Raw genomic sequence first — 19,632 nt, forward strand, 5'->3', positions numbered from 1 at the left:
ATCATCGAGGCGGACAAGCTCCTTGTCTCTCTTCTGTTTGTGTTTGTCTTTCCTGGTGCTTGGCTCTCTGGTTCTCTGGGAGAGAAACTTCCCTCCCTGTGAGATCTGATCCACACATTGGCCTCCTGGAGCTTTGGCAATGAAGTAGCTCTTAATAAGAATGGCAATAATAAAATTACATTCAAATATGCGTGCAGAAGGTAGGGCTGAAATAATAACACATGATCTGCCCAAGAACCCTTAAACACTCATGCAACGTTCCCACAATTTGTGTGTGTACGTATTTATATATCTGCATGAACACCAAGATATGCAATGATATTTTATGTGGGTAATTTGCATATGTTAACAAGTTCTGTAGTGCTTTAAGCAGATTCCTATTTCATGTACATTTTCTTTATTTGGTTAGTGAAACCTCTAATTCATAGGTTCTGTGTTTAGAAATGGTCTCATGCAATAAAGCAGGATGATAAGGCTTAAAACTATGGTTTTGCATTTAAAAAAATGAGCAACAATGGAAAACAAATAAGAATAAGTTCCTTCAGCTTCGAGGCAGTCATAATTTACATGTCAAGAAGTTATGCAGGTTTTTATGAGATTATTGCAGTTTTATTCAATAAAAAATTGTTGCCATGACAACAACTGTCATGCTACCTGTGAGATTATAGCAAAGAAGGACAGTGAAGAAAAGGCTTCATTTTGGAAAGAATGCTTATCTGACCTGCTGGCTACAAACAATGCTTTGTGTGACCACCCCTGGCTGCGGGGCTTCCATCAGCCCAGCTCCAAAGCCAGAGGAAGGATTGAAACATAGGATGTTCCTAGGAAAACAAAAGAGGTGGCAAATAATGGTGAGGCTTTGTCATGCAAGTCCTCTCCTAATACCCCATCAGGCTGGTAATCAGATCTTCACAATGAAATGGAGAATTCACCCTGTCAAGATTTGGGAAGATTAGGAGAGAAAGAGTGAGTGAGACCAAGAAGTGCATCAGGAAAAGAAAAAAAAAATTAAAAAAAAATCCCCATAAGTCCCTGGGAAGATGAGACAACACGGTCCCACCAGGTTTCATTATGGTCATGTTATTTATTTTTACCAGCCATTGCAATCTTTCAACAAAATGGTTCTTCACTGAATATGGATTCATGTAAATTCTTGGCACCAACTATGCATTACCTCCTCTAGAACATTCAAATTTGATTTTTTGGATTTTTTTTTTCCCAGTACGCACATTTCACTGCCACACCAAAAGAATTTTCTTCCCTACTCCCTGTGGCAGCATATGCATTTTTCTTTCTGAGTAATGTGCAGAATCTGTACCCTGACTTGCACATAAAAACAAGCCAAAACAACAGAAAAGCACTAGCTGAGCACACACATCTTATTTTTTATGATGGTTTTTAATCTTAGTTTGCCAGCAAACACAGGCTTTCTCACCTAGCCATATAAAAACAGTCCTGTTGTTAATTGTGTCTCTGATTGCTGGCCTGTTGTAATCAAGAGTAAAACAATCTGACACTGACAGAGTAAAACAATCAGCAATGGCTAATGGTTAAAGCACATTAGAAGTGGTCATTAATTAAAATCTGTTGAATCTCTGTGCAGTCTCCATTTATGGTGGGTAAATCCATATTTAAGAGTCATTAGCATTGCAAAAGTGTACCTGAGGAAAAAACACACCAAGTTTTTTAACAGAACATCTTAAAATTTGCCTCATCTCTCAAGAAAAAAAAAAAGAGATTGGTTTACCTAAGGCAACATTGGGTACATAAAGCAAAAAGAAACAGTGATTATGTTGTTGGGCCAAATTATATAAAACTGCAATATTATTGTAATTAGGACAACAGTGACTTGGACTACAATAGTGGCTTTCTTATAAAAATGGCACCATTTCAAATTTATAGTCTCTGGCTAAATGAGTTTGTTGTAGCATTGACAAAGCAGCAAACACAAGCCAAATGCAGTCAAAATTGAACACAAACAGAAACCTTAGCAGTTTATTTGCTGAGCAGAACCAAGAATGTTGTTTTTCTAAGAGCATTTACTTAATAAATGCCCTTCCCTGCATACTTACAGCTTTTTCAATGCGAAATTTTTATCTTTAAAAGTTTAGGTGCATTATGCTTGTAAAAAATATTTATGTACATGTAGTTTAAAACTGCAGTGTCAGTAATGGAGTAAAATCCTGCTTAAATATTGATAATCCAAAGCTTGGACAGTTCTGGTGTGGAGGTTGGCTAAAAAAACACCAATGGTGACTGAGAGTTCCTTTTTTCTGCATTGCTTTTCACCACCAGGAATCTCTCAGTTCTCCAAACCTTATTTTTGCCCAGGTTCTGTCACCTGTGGGAGTGGGATTGGTGAACTCTGAGCACATTGCCGGGGAACCAGGGCAGCACTGACTTACCAACATCACCTGCAGCTGCAGAGGGGATGGGGTTTGCTCCTAAATATGCTGATTATTGCCAGTGTGAACAACATAATGTGGCATGTTTCGCACCTGCAGAAAATTTGACTCAAGGCATAAAGCAAAAAAAAAAAAAAAATTAAAGGTGATAAAATTTAAACTGTGCCAAAGCTTAGCTAATTTCAGTAGTGGAAGCAATTTCTGTAATTTCTGTTTCATGATCACTCACATCTTCCCTAAACAATTTTCATCAGTAAGATGGTTGGGAGCAAATTACTGGATTTGACAGGCCTCGGAAGTGTGTGATGGTTGGAAATGAAGTGCAGAGTGGCAGAAACTGGCTGAGGAAGAAATGGATTTCTAGGAGGCAGGAGAGTATTTCAGTGGTCCATTCCCTTCATTAATTTTATTAGGTGAGATTATAATCACACTTCAAGTGACCTGTGAGGGAAAGAAAAAGAAGATTATGCCTTTCCCCCTACCTTATGTGTACTGTAACTGGAAATACTGACACACATATTGCCCATGTATTTTTAATACATTTATAAACCTCACTTGAACTTGGGGTCTCAATAAGTGATTGAATTATTTTATATCACAAGAATAAAACCTTGGTAGTTTAGCATCAGGATTGGAAACAGTGTTGGACACAGATTAACTCTTTCTATTAGGGTGTATTCAACTTTAGTGTCTAATGAGCACTTAGGATAAAGAATGTGCTTATCAAAGAATCAGCATATCCATTCAAGTCTGGGAATCTTGAAATAAATATCTATAGAAAGTCTTCAGGAATTCTCAAGTGAAGTAAGATAAGAATAGAAATTATATATCAAATCTTTCTAAACAAGCAATGTAATTATTTCTGAAGGCCTTTGAAATGAGAGCCAGCTAGGAAAATCAAACACAATCTCCAAGAAGTCAACAGTTTTATTTCTTTATTTTCCTTTGTATATAAAATATATAATAGAAACAAAATGAAACAGTCTTGATAAAATACTCCAAATAAAATTTTCACTTTGTGATGAGCCTTATCTTTTTCCAGCCCTGTCCCATTGTATGATGTTCTACACAAACCCCTTCTGCCTTAGGAGATTACAAACCACAAGTTTTATGATAGCAGCCACAGAAATGAGCACATCATCTGCTACATCAGCCTGAATCCAGCTGAAGGAAGCTCTGAGCCTGCATTCATGGCTGGTGTCACCCTGGGACAGCAGCCCTGGGCTGCAGGGAGCCTGGGAGATGAGCTGGGATGTGCTGGGATGTGCTGGGATGGGGGGGCTCAGCTCCAGAGACTCCAGGAAGTACAGCAGGGCTGAGGGATGGCTGTGTGTGGGAACAGCAGAAAGAGCCCTGGTAATGGGGGTGAGTGCAAAAGGTGAGCCAACAGAACTTCAGGGGGGGAAATGATGCCTCAGGTTTAACTTTTATATGTTGCAGACTCTGTGCTGCTTTAGTGTGTGGGTCTGGACTTTATATCAGGGGATGGTGAGCTCTCTGCACAGAGCAGGGAGACAAAATAATTCCTGCTCCAGCTGGGGACCCAAGGACAAATGATCCAAATCTCAGCCCAAGAGCACAAACAATGTGGCCTGAAGAGAGAAAAACAAGCAGGATGGGACTGCCTGGGCTAAAGCTGGAACTGGACAATGAACTGCAAGATTTAAATGGAGCAGAACTGATCAAAGTGACAGACCCCGTGAGCGCTCGTGCATTTTGTGACCATTTTGGTTCATCTTGGGTGCAGCCCTGGCTGGGCTCTTGTGCTGCCCAAGGTGGATCCATGGAGGCCTTTTAGTAAATCCCTGCTTTATCCTGTAACTCCACCCAGCCTCTGTTCTAGGTCAGCCTTCACAAGGCATTAAACATGTGAGACAATCCCATCAGCTGCAGCTCCTCCAGCCTTGTAACTCCTGTGGCCAAGCCACCACGGGGCCTTTTGTCCCTCTCTTCCTGACACATCCCCACTCAAGCTTCCTGCCATCTCCCTCGTTGTTGTTCCCTGTTTCCTGCAGCCTATGCCATGGCCTCTGAGTGTGCCTAGGGCTGCTTCCCCCTTCCTCTCTCTTTTGAAGGAGGGCATTGAGAATATCTCCTGTGGGCTGAGGCTGCTGGACTTGCCACAGGGCTGGGCACCACAAGTGTCACCTGTCCCCTTTATCATTTCCACTCACAGCTGTCAGGAGTTGTCTGTTACTGTCTGGTTGCTGTCACTGGGCAGACAATAAATTTCTGATGTTAATTCCTTACAAACTAACCACCAAGCTGAGGATAAACTCCATTTCTCAGGCCCTGTGACAGGTTAAAAACTATTCTGTTAAAGGTTAGGTGTAAGATCACCTTTCAGCATCAAATACAGTTAAGCTTCAAACATGAACAGTTTGCATATTTAAAAAACAAGTTCAGCAAGCACCTGTCAAAGAGAGATGTGACATAATATTCCTTTTCCATGGGATGTGCACCAGCTGCAGGACTCCTCTGCTCCCCTGCTGAGCCCAGGAGAGATGCTGGGGGAACACTTATCCTCTGCCTCCCTTTGCTGATATTCTCTCCTGTAAGAACGGGTAAATTTATACAAAAAATAAGTGACAATACTGGCCAAAGCCATTTTTTTTCTCTAGTGAGATGCATTTCTGCCACCCACATTCCCTTCACTGAGAATTATCCCATTAGTTCCACGAGGCAAACCTGCCACAACTTCAGTCCCTGCAGAACTTGTGGTGCCTAGCAGAGGTGCTCTCCATCCTCCCAAATCCTGCCCTCCCCAAGCCCAGCCCCACAGCTTGCCCTGGTGTTGAGGTGCCCAGGTGGGAAAGAGTGAAATGGCAGCTCTTGGGTCATATGCAAATGGTATCTGGGTATGCAAACATTTCTCCAAGTAATTTATATGTGTTGTAACCCACAAAACTGCCATGCAGGGAGAGAGGAAAAAGGAGCACAGGGCAAGGACCAAAGGGATCTCCTTCCCTCTGCTCTGCTGTCCTGAAGGGCCATGGGATCAGGATTCACAGCGCACACACAGAAGGAACAGGAGGCTATTTTTATTAGCATATCCAGAAAGGGTGATTTTTTTGGTGGATGCTGTAATTATTCTCCTTTCTGAACATAATTCAGCCCTTAACCTTTCTCCTTCTCTTGCTTTCTCTCCCTCTGTAGATATTGTCTTTATTGTCAGCCTAATTAACGCCATCATACTTTAATGTCAGCCAAAAAAACCCTCTCTGCAGCAACCTTAATGCAACCAACCGAATTTCATTCCATTTTGCTTCTTACAGAAATGGCAAGTGCTATGTTGTCTAAGAAATAAAAAGGGTAATTTCCTTTTTTTTTTTTCTATTTATTTTTGTCAGAGTATGGAATTTATAACTCTGGCTAAACAATGGCCCCCTGAGTGGCAGAGACTCATTTCAGAGACAATCATTGTTGTCCCAGCTCTGTCACTGTGGCCACATCAAATCATTATCATGGCTGCAAGCCAAGGGAAGAAAAAAGAACCCTTTTTATTATTGTTTTTCTATCTGGTCTCTGTAACTTGGCAAAGTTCTTTTGAATGTGAATTTGCAAATCTTAAATGCAACATATTATACTGTATTATTAACCTTGTGTTTTGTATCCCTTTGATATGATTCCTTTGCAAATGCTTGAAGTCTACACAGATCTATTGGGTAGCTTTAGATGCATTCTACAAAGAAACTTTAAATAATACAGATACTAAAAGGGCTTTTATTTTACCCAGAAATTCAGGCTGCTGGCACATATCAGCTTGAAGGAAAATGTTTTGTTTCTGTTCCACAAGTAGTATTTTAACTTGTTACTGATATTTTTCCTTCTTTTGTTACTGTTAAACAGCTCCCAAGAAAATGAATTTTTGTTTCAAATTAGTTTTTGAATAAGATATGCAAATTTTTAGTGAGTGTAAACATTAATTGTGTCTGTTCTTTCTATTTAGGCACCTTTGTTACTAAAGTAACAGCTACAGATGCAGATGATCCAGTGTATGGAAATAGTGCCAAGCTGGTTTATAGCATTCTGGAAGGACAGCCTTACTTTTCTATTGAGCCCCATACAGGTAGGTGACTCTGCACAACAACCCCTGCTTTAAGAACTCACCTCAGCTTGCTCCAGGGGAGGCTCAGATTGGGAACTGGGGAAAATTTCTTCATGGGAAGGGTTGTGCAGTGCTGGCACAGCTGCCCAGGCAGTGGTGGGGAGCGCCCATCCTGGAGGGATTTAAAGCTGTGTGGATGTGGCACCTGGGGCCATGGACAAGGTGGGCTTGGCACTGCTGGGGAATGCTTGGGATTGATGTTGCAGAGGCTTTTTCCAACCTGGAGTAATTCTCTGGTTGTATTTGCGGAGGGGACCATCCCCTGCCTCCTGTATCAGGAATGGTGTGCCCAGCAGGAGCAGGGAGGTCATTCTGCCCCTGAAGCTGGCACTGGTGAGGGCACACCTGGAGTGCTGTGTCCAGTTCTGGCCTTTCAGTTTGGGAAGGATGTTGAGATGCTTGAGCACATCCAGAGGAGGCAACGAGGCTGGAGAGGGTCTGGGAACACAAACCCTGTGAGGAACCACTGAGAGAGCTGGGGGTGTTCAGCCTGGAGAAAAGGAGACTTGGGGGTGATTTCATCACTCTGCACAGCTCCTGAAAGGTGCCTGTGCTCAGCTGGGGCTGGGCTCTTTCTCCAGGCAGCACTGACAGAACCAGAGCACACAGCCTCAAGCTGCACCAAGAGAAATACAGGCTGGATATCAGGAAAAAGTTTTTTATGGAAAGGGTGATAAAGTTCTGGAATGGCTGCCCAGGAGGTGGTGGAGTCACCATCCCTGGGTGTGTTTAACAAAGTCTGGGTGTGGCACTGGGTGCCAGGGTTTAGTTGAGGTGTTGGGGCTGGGTTGGACTCAGTGATCTTGAAGGTCTCTTCCAACCCAGTTGTGGTCTTTGTGAGGGTCCCCAGGATGAGGGAAGAGATGAATCTGACCATGTTCTCAGAGGTTGATTTATTATTTTATGATATTGTATTATATTAAAGAAAGGATACAGGCAGAAGGTTAACAAGAATGAATAATGAAAACCCGTGACTCCTGCCAGAGTCCCGACACAGCCTGACCGTGATTGGCCATGAAGTTAAAACAATTGACATGAAACCAATCAAACAACCACCCGTTGGACAATCAATCTCCAGACCATATTCCAAAGCAGCAAAACAGGGAGAAGCAATCAGATAATTATTGTTTTCATTCTTCTCTGAGACTTCTCAGCTTCCCAGGAGAAGAAATCCTGGCGAAGGGATTTTTCAGAAAAGATCGCGGTGACACCCAGTGATTCTGTGAATTCTGTGTATCTCATCATCCAGGTGTAACTCAAGTCTCACTTGTGTTCCTCAGAGTCTGATCCCAGGGAAAAACACAGGGAAAACAGGAATTAATGGTGATGGTGATGGCAATGTCACTGAGCAACTGGAGCAACTGAAGGCAGAGGAGGAGCTGTGTGACAAAACTGCCCAGGGAATGCAGGGCTTGGCCTGAGGGGTTTGAGGAGCATAATGTAATGTTCAGTATGAGTCTACAGCATACAGCTTAGCTTGGGAATTTCAGCAAATATATTCAATGTTTTCATTGAAAATTCTTTTTCTTTCTTGATTGGTCGGATCAATTTGGGGAGAGAAAGAGCATCAATCATGAGTGTTGGTGTGAAGTTTTATTAGCATGCATTCAGGGTGACTTTATTTCTCTGTGGTTTTGTAGTCTTGAAAGCCATCTGAAAGAAGTGCCAATAAATCCATTCCCTCTTGTTTTCTGTACATAGGTTGTCCATACAGCAAATTAATTTAGTTATGTCCTAAAAGCAAGTTTTAAGGTGATTTGATCATATTTCTAATATTTCATCATCTGTTACTAGAAATCCTTTTTAATCACTGTGAGTGAAGCAGCTGTGATCTCCTAAGGAGAAGAAAACGAAAACTCTTTTTAAAACATACAATATCCACCTGAGTTTATACAGCTGTAAAGCAGTAAAACAGGAGTACGAATTCTTGTCCTTGTGTAGAGTAAAAAAACTATAAAATAAATGATCAATGGAATTATTAAAGGATGAGTTTTCTCATCAACATTAAACACAGCACTCCTGTAATCTTTAAAAGCTGGAATTTCTTGAAATATTTCTGATGAAATTGCATGGAAAAATTATTTCCCATTCCTAGAAATGCCCTAACTTCATGGGACTTTATGGAAATAGTGTGCATCAATAAATATTAATGGATTAGTCCGAAGTGGGTTTTTCTGGTTGAAGGACAGCTACCCTAAACATGAAAGGGATCTCTGGAATGTGATTCAGCCTTTTTTACACTGCACATAAAATAGAGTTTTACAGAGAAAAATTCTAGCACAGTACAATGGAAAAAGAGCAGCTTGTTCCAAAAATAAGTGTGTTAAGAGAGTGTTTATTAGTGAAGGCCCTTAGTTCCTGTGGCTCATTTGTCACAATCAAATGGAAATATAACTCTGAACACATCCCTGATAATCAAATATCTAAATATACTGCTTGGTTTCTTAAATATTACAAATTATTGCATGAAGTAATGACTTGTGAGAGCTGTCTTAATTAGAGGGGAATTGACTGTAGGGTTTTTCTCAGTTTCTACTTGGGAAACAGTGCCTGAGCATGGGAACATGTCAGCTTTCCTAAAGGAGCTGAGAAGTGCATTCTCCACCTACACAGAAGATTTTCTTTCACAGAAAACTGGCCTGAAAAAATATTCCAAATGTTAAAAAATACTTCATTTTACTTAGTTTTCTTATTTGTATTGCATTAAACCCTAATGCTCAATCCAAAGAAGTAACTATTCCTCACCTAGGAAAGTGATTCCTGTTGCCGTGAAAGCCAGAGAGAGCTCCAAAGCCTCTTGGTGAACCTGAAAATCAGGGTTTTTCTCCTGTTTCACTGGCATTAATTCCCCCCTGCTCCCTTCATTTCCAGCTGCAAAAATTCCTTTGCAGAGCAATTCAGTTACCATGAAAATGACATGTTAGTGTCTAAGGGGAATTCATTGACCAAGAATTCAACTGTGGCCACAGTCCCTAAGTGGCTTCATCTTATGGAGCTGCTTCTGACTGAATAAATGTTTTCAGATCCCCCATTTTTCTAGATCTGTGGTGGACCTCAATTATGTTCTTTAATTCACTGCAACTCCCTGAGTTTCTGTGCTGAAGCTGTTCCCTGTTTCTTTGCCACCTCTGTGTAGTGCCCTTCACCTGTAGTGGAATCACCATCCTGCTCTCACATTGGTTTGTTTAGGGTATATAAACTAAATCTACATGAAAGTTTGATCCTTAATCAAACCAGATGCAGCTAGTTATGTAGAAACTGCAGCCACATATACAGGGTGAAAAAGATTGTTCGAAACCAAAATATCCAAAGCAAATACAAAGTGTGCAGATGTTTGTTTCTTTATATTCATCCAATGTTTGCAATGTGAACCATGACAAGTCTCAGTAGCTAAGCCAGGAAAACACATTATCTTGTAGTCCTCAGGACCCTCAGGGCAGGTTTTCAGGTGGGAAGGTGTTTGGATACTGTTGTGACAGTGTATAAATTAAAGCAGAGCAGGAATAGTAGTGTTTCACCCCAAACAGATCAAACCTGAGGATGATCCTCCAAGTGTGGTACATATTTTAGGATCTGAAGGTTGTTTGGGATTTTTGGGGGGTGTGAGAGAGAATGTAGATGTGTGTATAGCTGCATTTTCTCTGTGGTCACACTTCATTAGTGGCCTGATAAGTTGAAAGCCTTTTCAGTTAATTTGAAGCAGAATTGTTTCTGAACACAGATATTGTGTCTTCCCCTAAAGAGAATCAGCATTTCAAGAAATGGGCTGAGAGTGATCCACTTCAGAATGTAAATATTTTCTCTCATTCATAGGAGTGTATCAAGTGTTATCAAAAGAATAGCTATTGAGAGCTGATCTGTTTACAATTTTTCTAGATTACTGGCCTTTTATCATGTTTCTTAGAAACCAAGAGTAAATGTAGCTCTGTGCAGCTACCAGCACCAGGGCAGCACTGTCTGTAAGTTTTGATTTTCCTGGCTCAGAGTAAGGATTGTCTGACCTTCCTGCTCGGTTTTAATGGCATGTGGAGAATGAACCATGAGGAATGATCCCAACCATGCCTGAATCCTCTGCCTCTGTAACCCTCAGAGCAAAAAGAGAGAGCAGAGGAGCAGGATGTGGCTTTGTGCCTGTGCTAAGGAAGGGTTGTCACACCTGAGGGTAAATGGGAGGGAGGCAGGTGTTTGCTCTCCTGCATTTTGGTTCCTCCTGCCCTGGCAGGAGCTGGATGTGCCCGTATCTGAATCACTCTCAGCTGGAACCCACATTACTCAACCCCCTCACTATAGAAACAATTCTATACTGCTGGGCACAAAGAAACAAGTGCTGGTGAGTGACCCATAAAACAATAATTTTCCATTACCTGAGATGAAAAATGCATATATTGCTGCAGTTCTAGTTTGGAAGTTCTTCTGTAAGAGTTATAGACACATGAAAGGAGGTAATTTGGAAGTTATTTTACACTGAGTGCTCTGAACGTGGCTTAGGGTAAATGCTTTTTTGATGGCTTGTTCTGAATATTTTTCGCTTTTTGTAGGTGAATTTTATTATGACCACTGGTTTTTTGGATAGAGGGTGGATATAATTAATACATGACAAAGATACAGATTTAGATTTTTTTCCTGTGAGAGCTAAAACTTGCAATGTGATGGCATTAGATTAGTAACAAAACTCATGGTGGGCAGAAATATATTCCTTATATCATTATGGTTGCATCTCAGTAAGAGATGCCAGGCTCCCTGCCTAGTGTGTTTTATTTATAAAGGTACAGGAGCTGTATGGATTCTCTCATAATCTGAATGGTGACAATACAAATGCTGGGAAAGGGGGTTCCTTAAGACTGCTAAAAGTAGCTGGAGTACACTTCTCACTTTTAAGCTTTTTCAAGGATATTAAATCATGACTGTCAGCTTTAAAATAAGATTATCATAATGAAAAGTAATATGAAGTGACACTGTGTTCTACAATATAGGGATGGCAGAGGAAATACATTTTCAGCTGTATCTGACTTATTTACATTTCACATGAACTTAAATAATGTCACTCCTACACATACCTGAAATATAGTTACACGAAGAAGGCAAATTACAGCAAAGCCCTACGGCACTGGAAAGCACGTGGGATTAGTGGAGCACAAACACTTAATGTGGCTGAAAAAGAGCAGCTTTCAAGCACTGCCATCTTGGATATGGGCATTGGTTCAAAGCCAAGGCTCAAGGAGCTACAGCTGAGATGGGTGGAAGAGTCAGCAGACCCAGAAAGATGAAGACTCTCCTAAAAGAACGTGGATATCTTTGGGGAGTGGATAATTGTGGGGTGTTCCCCTACACCTGGTTTAACTTTCAGCTGGAAGAGCACATGCTTTGAACAGCAGAGTCTTTGATTTAGTGTGTGGCCCTCTCTGGTCCACAGTGTTGAATCCCTGAAATCAGACCATAACTGAATAGGCCTAGGAGGAATGAAAACTTCACTCAACAGAAGCCAGGTTTGAATCTTATATTTTAATTTGCAGTCTTGCCTCCATTTGGACTTTATTAATAGAGTCCAGCAGAATGGAAACAGGTGAGGGAGCAAGAGGGAATAAACCAGCACCTTCTCAGTTGCAGAAATGGTTGTGAGGTTCAGGCTATTTCTTCTATTTGGTTGTTAATGTCCAGTTCATTCCCAGTAGTACAAGGTGCCCTCAGAATATTGTGTGTAGGGCTGATAAGAGCTGTCATCATAAAAAAACCACTGCTGAGATACTGAGAAAGTTCAAAGCAGGGTAGCTAAGGTCAGGAGAATATTACTTATAATGAAAGATTGATTGAACTAAATTTGTATAAACTGGATCAGAGGTGATTAAAGACGGATATGAAATCACTGCACAAATATTTGAGAGGTGTTAATAAAAGAGAGACATGGGGACTGTTTTTGTAATTACTCATGATACAATGACAAAGAAGGAAGCACTTCAAGCTGGAGAGAAATGGCAAAACAGTTTTGGTCCAGGAAGGAATCTACTACTGTAAGGGGAAAGTAATGAGCTGCTAGGAACAGAACTCACTCGTGTTCAACAGAGCCTTCCTAAATAGTTCAGCTTCTAAATACTTTAGATCTAAACCCTCATGGGATTAGTGTAGAGAAAGTACTTGTTAGACATGAGTCAGAGCGTGGATTGAGCTGCTGCTTTCCAGCTCATTTTATTGACTGCTGCTGCTGCCATGGCTGTGCCAGTCACTGCAGATTTGAAGTGAAGTAAACTCCTAACTGGAATAATAAAAAGAGGCATGAACTGGGATGGGTGGGTGTTCTGCTTTAGGAAGAGGGGTGTAGAAACTCCTTCTCATAGAATTGTAGTTTTACAGAATCAGAATGGTTTGGGTTGGAAGGGACCTTAAAGGTCATGTCATTCCACCCCTGCCATGGCAGGGACACCTTCCCCCAGAAGAAGGCAGGTGTGTGCAGCAGCCTCCAGGTCCATGGAGCCCAGAAAGCAGCACTCCCAGGGCAGCAGTGTGGCCCCAGCAGCACTCCCAGGGCAGCAGTGTGGCCCCAGCAGCACTCCCAGGGCAGCAGTGTGGCCCCAGCAGCACTCCCAGGGCAGCAGTGTGGCCCCAGCAGCACTCCCAGGGCAGCAGTGTGGCCCCAGCAGCACTCCCAGGGCAGCAGTGTGGCCCCAGCAGCACTCCCAGGGCAGCAGTGTGGCCCCAGCAGCACTCCCAGGGCAGCAGTGTGGTTCCAGCAGCGTTCCCAGGGCAGCAGTGTGGTTCCAGCAGCACTCCCAGGGCAGCAGTGTGGTTCCAGCAGCGTTCCCAGGGCAGCAGTGTGCCCCCAGCAGCACTCCCAGGGCAGCAGTGTGGTTCCAGCAGCGTTCCCAGGGCAGCAGTGTGCCCCCAGCAGCACTCCCAGGGCAGCAGTGTGGTTCCAGCAGCATTCCCAGGGCAGCAGTGTGGTTCCAGCAGCACTCCCAGGGCAGCAGTGTGGTTCCAGCAGCACTCCCAGGGCAGCAGTGTGGTTCCAGCAGCGTTCCCAGGGCAGCAGTGTGCCCCCAGCAGCACTCCCAGGGCAGCAGTGTGCCCCCAGCAGCACTCCCAGGGCAGCAGTGTGGTTCCAGCAGCACTCCCAGGGCAGCAGTGTGCCCCCAGCAGCATTCCCAGGGGTTCCTGGAGCACACCACTGCTTGCTGCCAATGCAGCGCTGGAGCCAGAGTCTGTTCTCACACTGCTGGGAGTCTTTTCATGTCTTTGTGTACTAAATAGTCTCTGCAACCCGAGGAGATGTGTCAAGGTGTTTGTAGCGAGGTGTTTGGTGGGCCTGTGAGTTGTCTTGGTGACAGCCCATTAGGAGAGGGCTGGGCTGACACAGAGGCAGAGCAGAGCTCAGTCAGTCCCGCAGCTCTCGCTCGTTAGCTACAAGTACAAAGTGCAGCTATTATGGATCAGGGATTTAGGATTGGGCCCTTCAGTAGCACCAAGAGCTATCCTTGTGATTAATAAAATAAGTGTAAAATCACTGCAGAAACATAGGAAAACAGTTCTGCTGGTCTGCAGCTGGTAGAGCTGAGTGGCTTAAGATCAAGGCAGATTGGCATTTGGAAAGAAGAGATTTCTGCTTCTGGAGTTTATCAAATAATAGCAGTAACAAAAAAAGCTGATCCCACATATATTTCTTGCATTTCAGAGCAATAGCTCTATCATTTCAGAAAGCTTGTGAGGTACTTTGAACTTGACTGTTCCTCATGCTGAGCAGGAAAACGGGCGACGTATCTAAATAATGTGCTTCAAGGGCCTGAATTAGAGAGAGGAATTTGAACTACACAGCTGGAGCTAGAAAGCACCTGAAAAAGAATCCAAGGCTACTTTCTGTAAAGTGTCTGGTGTAATCACAGCTATTAGATTGCTACAAATAAAATCCTAAGGAAACGAGGTTGTAAATGCAGTGCCAAATGTTTATTTACTGAATTTGTTCTCAGCTGGTGGGAGAGTGATCCTTTCACCATGCCAGTGAAAGGGTCCCAGGGAAAAGGGAACAGCTGGGAAGTAGAGCTGAAAGCTTTGAACCCATTCTCTAAAACCCAGAGACAAGTTCACCTGAATTATAAAGGCAACATTATAATAATGTTATCCAGTCACGTAGTTTAGGATACACCTCTAGCAGAATGCACATAGAGAAAGGCAGGTAATTTCACATGCAGTAAGAAACTTGAAGGGTCTATTTCAGAATGAAAACAATGGCAGAAGCTGCAAAAATTGTAGTAATATGGGCTAGAAAAGACATTGAATATTAGGATAAAAACCCTAAATTAATCAAACCATATTCAACCTTGAGCTCTCTGTTTACCAAAAAAGTGCCATCTTCCCCATACATTTTCTAGAAATCAGCATTAGAATAAAATGTGTACTCTATTAGATTTTTTATTGAAAATACAAAAATGGCACAGAAATAGAAAATGTAACATAGCATTTGATTCTTTAGGTAGCCATTATTTTTACTGTTTAATGTCTATGTCTTTGATTTGAAATATATCTAGATATGAATGTAGTTCATACACCTCCTGTAATTAATAACTTTTATAGAAAGTTAGGCAGCCTTGCTAGTGATTGCAGATACGTTTCCTGTCTTGCTTAGAAATGAAACAAGATATTAAAAGATTTGATGATAATTCTTATTAAGGAGATTATGATAAAGGTAAATAAAATTAAAAATAGCGGAGTGGTACTCCTGTATCACATCATCAAACAACATTTTTTTAAACTTTGAGTAAAGGTACTTATGATCTACTAATTTTTTTAAAATTGTGACACAGGTTTTCCACAGATCTCCAAGTAAACCTTGTTTATGGACTGCTAAAACATCACTGAAGTTGCTGTGCTTCATGGGAATACAAAGAATGCCACTCATGGCTCTGAAGAAATTGCAAGATTGATTTTCAGGAGTTTGGGTCCTAAATGACAGTTATATTTAATAAGAATCTCCAGCAAGATTCTAGCACGGAAGCAAGATCAAAGCAATTACTTGGCTCTTGCAAAATGAAGTAGGGAAAGTTCCAAAGTATCAAAGTATGCAAGTTGAAATAGCAGGAAGTCCTCAACAAAACCTGTGAGATGAATGGGATGCTTGAGAAAGGCTTTTCAGGGCCAGGTTCCAATTTTGCATAGTGCTTGCTTGGTTTTGTTCCATGTGCTCAATTAATATTATGTATAGTTTTATAGCATTATCATAAAGAGATCCTTTAAAAAATGGAGACAAAAGTGAAAGTCAGGCCCTTCTTTTTGTTGCTTTTTTTGCTTCTTTCTTTTCATGAGCTGCAGCTTCTGCCACTTTTCTTCCTTTCCCCTGGACTTTCTCAGTGACACAGTGGATATTCTTCCAAATGGGTTTTTGAATGCAGTCCCCAGGGGTGCATTTTAACTGATTCAAGTTGTGAGGCAGATTGTGCAAATTGCTCAGTGTGTGCAGTCAGGACCACTGCAAAAGTAAATCCCCTTCTGCAGCTGCTTTATTTGCAGTGGGACTGCGATGGCTGTTCAGGAAAAGCAACTCAGCCAAAAAAAAAAGGCACTTCAATATTTGGAGGTTTCATCCTTGGAAGGAATAGTTTGCTTCTTGACTTCTTCACCTTCCAAGCTGTTTCCTGATCTTTCCAGCTTGAGGGAGTGGGTCTGCAGGGAAATTCTGGGGGTTTCATGTTCAGTGGTTGTACCACGTCTGTGAATGTTTTCACGGCAGCAAGGTTTGGGATTATTTCAGACTACAAGGGGACAGAGCCTTGACTTAGACATTATGGTGGGAAGGAACCTTGAGTGAGAATGCAGTGAGTGCCATTGGCCCCAAAAAGGATCAGATTTTCCCTTCCCATTCTTGGCAGATGGTTGACTGATAGATTCTTAAAAACTTGCAGAATGGGAACGCTGCAAATTCTACAGGCAGCCTCTGTAGGTACTCTCCTAATGCTCATCTGAAATCTCTCTTGGTGCAGCTGAAACCCATTTTGGGGTTATATTTTAGGCCCATTATTTCTTCTCTTATCCCCAGTGGAAAAGGAGAGTAGTTCCCAGTAATTTTTACATATTTGGCTATAAAGGCCGTCCTTATACTTCCCTGACTATATAAATCAATATTTTTCAAAACTGGACCCACTGTTCCAGCTGCAGCCTTACCTGTGTGAGTGCACTGGAAAGATTATTCCACACTTCTTCCACATAACACACTAACTAATAAACCAGGAAATTCTTGAGCACTTTTATCAGTAAGTTGCTGTTGTCTCACATTCAGCTCATTTTGACTCCACATTCTTTTCTGTCTTGTGAGTCATCTGCTCTATTGTAATTGGGAAGTTAATTGTTTCCCTCACACAAAATGCTTTTTGCCTGCCAAATTGAGTTGCATCCTGCTATTTTAGACTCTCCAAATTGTGAAAATTGTTTTGAACGCTAATCCTGTTCTTCCTGTACTTGCAATGGCTCCCAACTTTGTGTCATCTGAAAGGCTTGATAAGTTCTCCCTGCCTTCTGGCTTTCAGGAAATATTGAATGATTCTAGAAGCAGAACAAACCCCATGAACCACGTCATCCATCTCTCCACTTGACAGTAAGCCATTGATAACTGTTCTGAATACAATCTTTCAGCAGGCATCTACCTGCCTTACATTAGTTTATGGTAATTCTCTCGCTTTTCAACTACTCCTGTTTGGCACATCTCCTTCTCATCCATCACTGCATGCTGAAAGTGATTATGATTTTATTCTCCATTTGTTTCTGGGTTGAACTGAAGCAGAGCAGGTTGACTGCTCAGTGAGTTAATGTGGTGTGTGTTGGTATTTGGTGAGCCTGGATTGTGTTCTAAAAATAAACAGATGGTTTCAGTGCTTCCTGCAAGCCTGGCCTGAGGACTGGTGAATAAAGCAAAAGAACAAACAAAGATCCTTGAGATTCTCCATGCAGAACTCTCTTAGCCTGTATTTGTCTTGATCATGATAGATGAGGATGGAGCTTTTTGGTGTTTATAAATTTGCCTCCTAAGAGCTATCAACACTTCGCTGTTGCTGACCTCAATTCTATGGATTCTGGATATAGTGGTAACAATCTGCCTGTGTAATTTGGATAGATTTGGTTCTTAAAAACCTGCAGTTCTTCTTACAGTAATTTAAACAGTAAACTTCTTTTTAGCCTTTTATTGTGTTTGAAATGGAAACTTGACTTTGACTCAGCTTCTGGCAGGTGGTTTATGGTGTGTGACAGTGGGAATGTATAAAACTGTTGAAACAACAGCTTGTGTTAGTACCTTTATGCAGTAAAAGGAACCCCAACATTTTTATCTCTTAAAAGCCAAACTTTTAATTTTTATTTTGGCACTTCTAAAGGTATTCAATCTGTCTGATATATTTCAAACCATAGGCAAGGGCTAAACTGTTCAATACATCAAGAGACAAATTAAAATACCTGTCTGGGAGAAACCATCAATTTAGTGAAATAATTGACTTTTCTCAGCGGAAACTGCAGAATACAAAACATGGCATCTCATACAACTCATCTGTAGGCTAGAGTTAACTATGTAAATTAGGTTAAAAAACCAAAACAGACATAGAAACTCTGCCTAAAAAATAATGGAGATAAAGTACAGTATGCTTAATGCAAGCCCTATTGAAATAAGTGTTCATTGATATTTGGATCTGCTATATTAGTGAAAAAAATGAATATGAACCAAATTCTGGTAGCCTAGGTTTGCATTAGAATGCATTTTATGAGTCATTTCACTTATAACAATAGACTTATTTGCAGAATACATCATTATTATTCATCAGTAGTAACCCAGTCAGTCCAAACCAGCCACAACTGTCAGATGCTTTTAGAATTAAGCATCATTTACTTTCCTTATCCAGGCTGCCATGGAGGAAATGACCCTACTCTTTCACTGACTGTATTTTGCACCTATCAAATCTGATAAATGGGGTTTGTTGTTCCCCTGCTTTCACTCAGAAAACTTAACCCAAGCATTTTCTTCAGTGTGTGGCAGAATAATGTGGGTTCCCTCCTGAGGCACTTTCACCTGCTGGGCCATTGGCCTTGAAGCTCCAAACCCCTGTTACTCTGGGCTCTTTATTGCCTGTGCTGGAATAAAAACTCACTAATTGAGAGTTTTCCTGTCTCTCTGCTCATGTTCCTGTGTCACCTGCTGCAGATGACCTTCCCTGGCAGAGAGGCTGGACCTGCTGATCTCCAGAGGTCCTTTCCAACCCCAGCCCTCCTGTGGCCCTAAATTCCTTGGGAATAAGAGACTTCTCTGCCTTGGCTGCTGCAGAGGCAGAGATTTCATTTTCCTGCAGAATTATAAAATATGTGAGGCAACAACCAAAAATATTGTGTGGAAAAAAATTACAAGAGTGTGGGTTCCAAGTCAGCTCTCATGTTATATTTGGTGGTTTATGGAGGAAGTGTATTGCTTTATTATAAATGCCTTACACACCCTTGCTCTTAGCATGGTCCTCAGCCATAAAAAGAAGGTCTGATCAGGTTCTTAGTATTAGATTGTTAAAGAAAAATGGATATTTCATAAATATTAGCATTTTCTTTTTCATTTGAAAATTTTAGAATTTACTAAAAGGCATCTCTATTAATGCAAAAAGACTATTTTTTTTAATTCTACCTGAATAGGTAATCTCAGCATTTCAGCCAGAGTGTCATTTCTAAAAAGCTTGGTTAGTAGAACCTGTGCCAGACAAAAGAGTAAGAGATGGCTGAAGCCTCCACAGCTATTCCAATCCCAACAAAGAAAACAAAACTAAGCCAAAGATTTGTTGAGTTACTGTCAGTGTCTGCAAGGAAACATTATTTCTTTTTTAATGGATTTTTTTAAATGGATTTTTAAAAAGCACCATACTTCAATGGCACATTTTGAATTATTTTCCCTAGGTTTTGTAGGGCTTCTTTAGACCATTATGATCTTATAATTATGGTGGACTTTACTGAACTGCAATGAGCACTGTTTAAATTTACTTTTAAACATTTAGTATTACACTTTCAATACATATTGTGAATGTAATAGCACATTACAGGAGGAAAATTTTTGGAAAGAAAAGTTATTTGATTATTTCTTCTTTTACATGTCCATGAAATCTATAGGAGTTTACAGTGGAT

At 41.3% G+C, this 19,632-nt stretch overlaps 1 protein-coding gene across 2 annotated transcripts in view; it reads left to right on the plus strand.

Moving 5' to 3' along the window:
- Window positions 1-19,632, plus strand: part of CDH8 (cadherin 8) — a 156,709-nt gene that overhangs the window by 67,347 nt on the left and 69,730 nt on the right. For both annotated transcript variants that reach the window (XR_005258253.1, XM_038148047.1), the window contains exon 4: window positions 6,355-6,474. Coding sequence is in view for 1 of the 2 variants with exons in the window: in XM_038148047.1 (XP_038003975.1) it covers window positions 6,355-6,474 (120 nt within the window). In the remaining variant the exon portion in view is untranslated. The remainder of the gene's footprint in view (window positions 1-6,354; window positions 6,475-19,632) is intronic.

The sequence above is a fragment of the Motacilla alba genome, chromosome 11 (genome assembly GCF_015832195.1).
Source record: "Motacilla alba alba isolate MOTALB_02 chromosome 11, Motacilla_alba_V1.0_pri, whole genome shotgun sequence".
In the NCBI taxonomy this organism is placed as follows: Eukaryota; Metazoa; Chordata; class Aves; order Passeriformes; family Motacillidae; genus Motacilla; species Motacilla alba.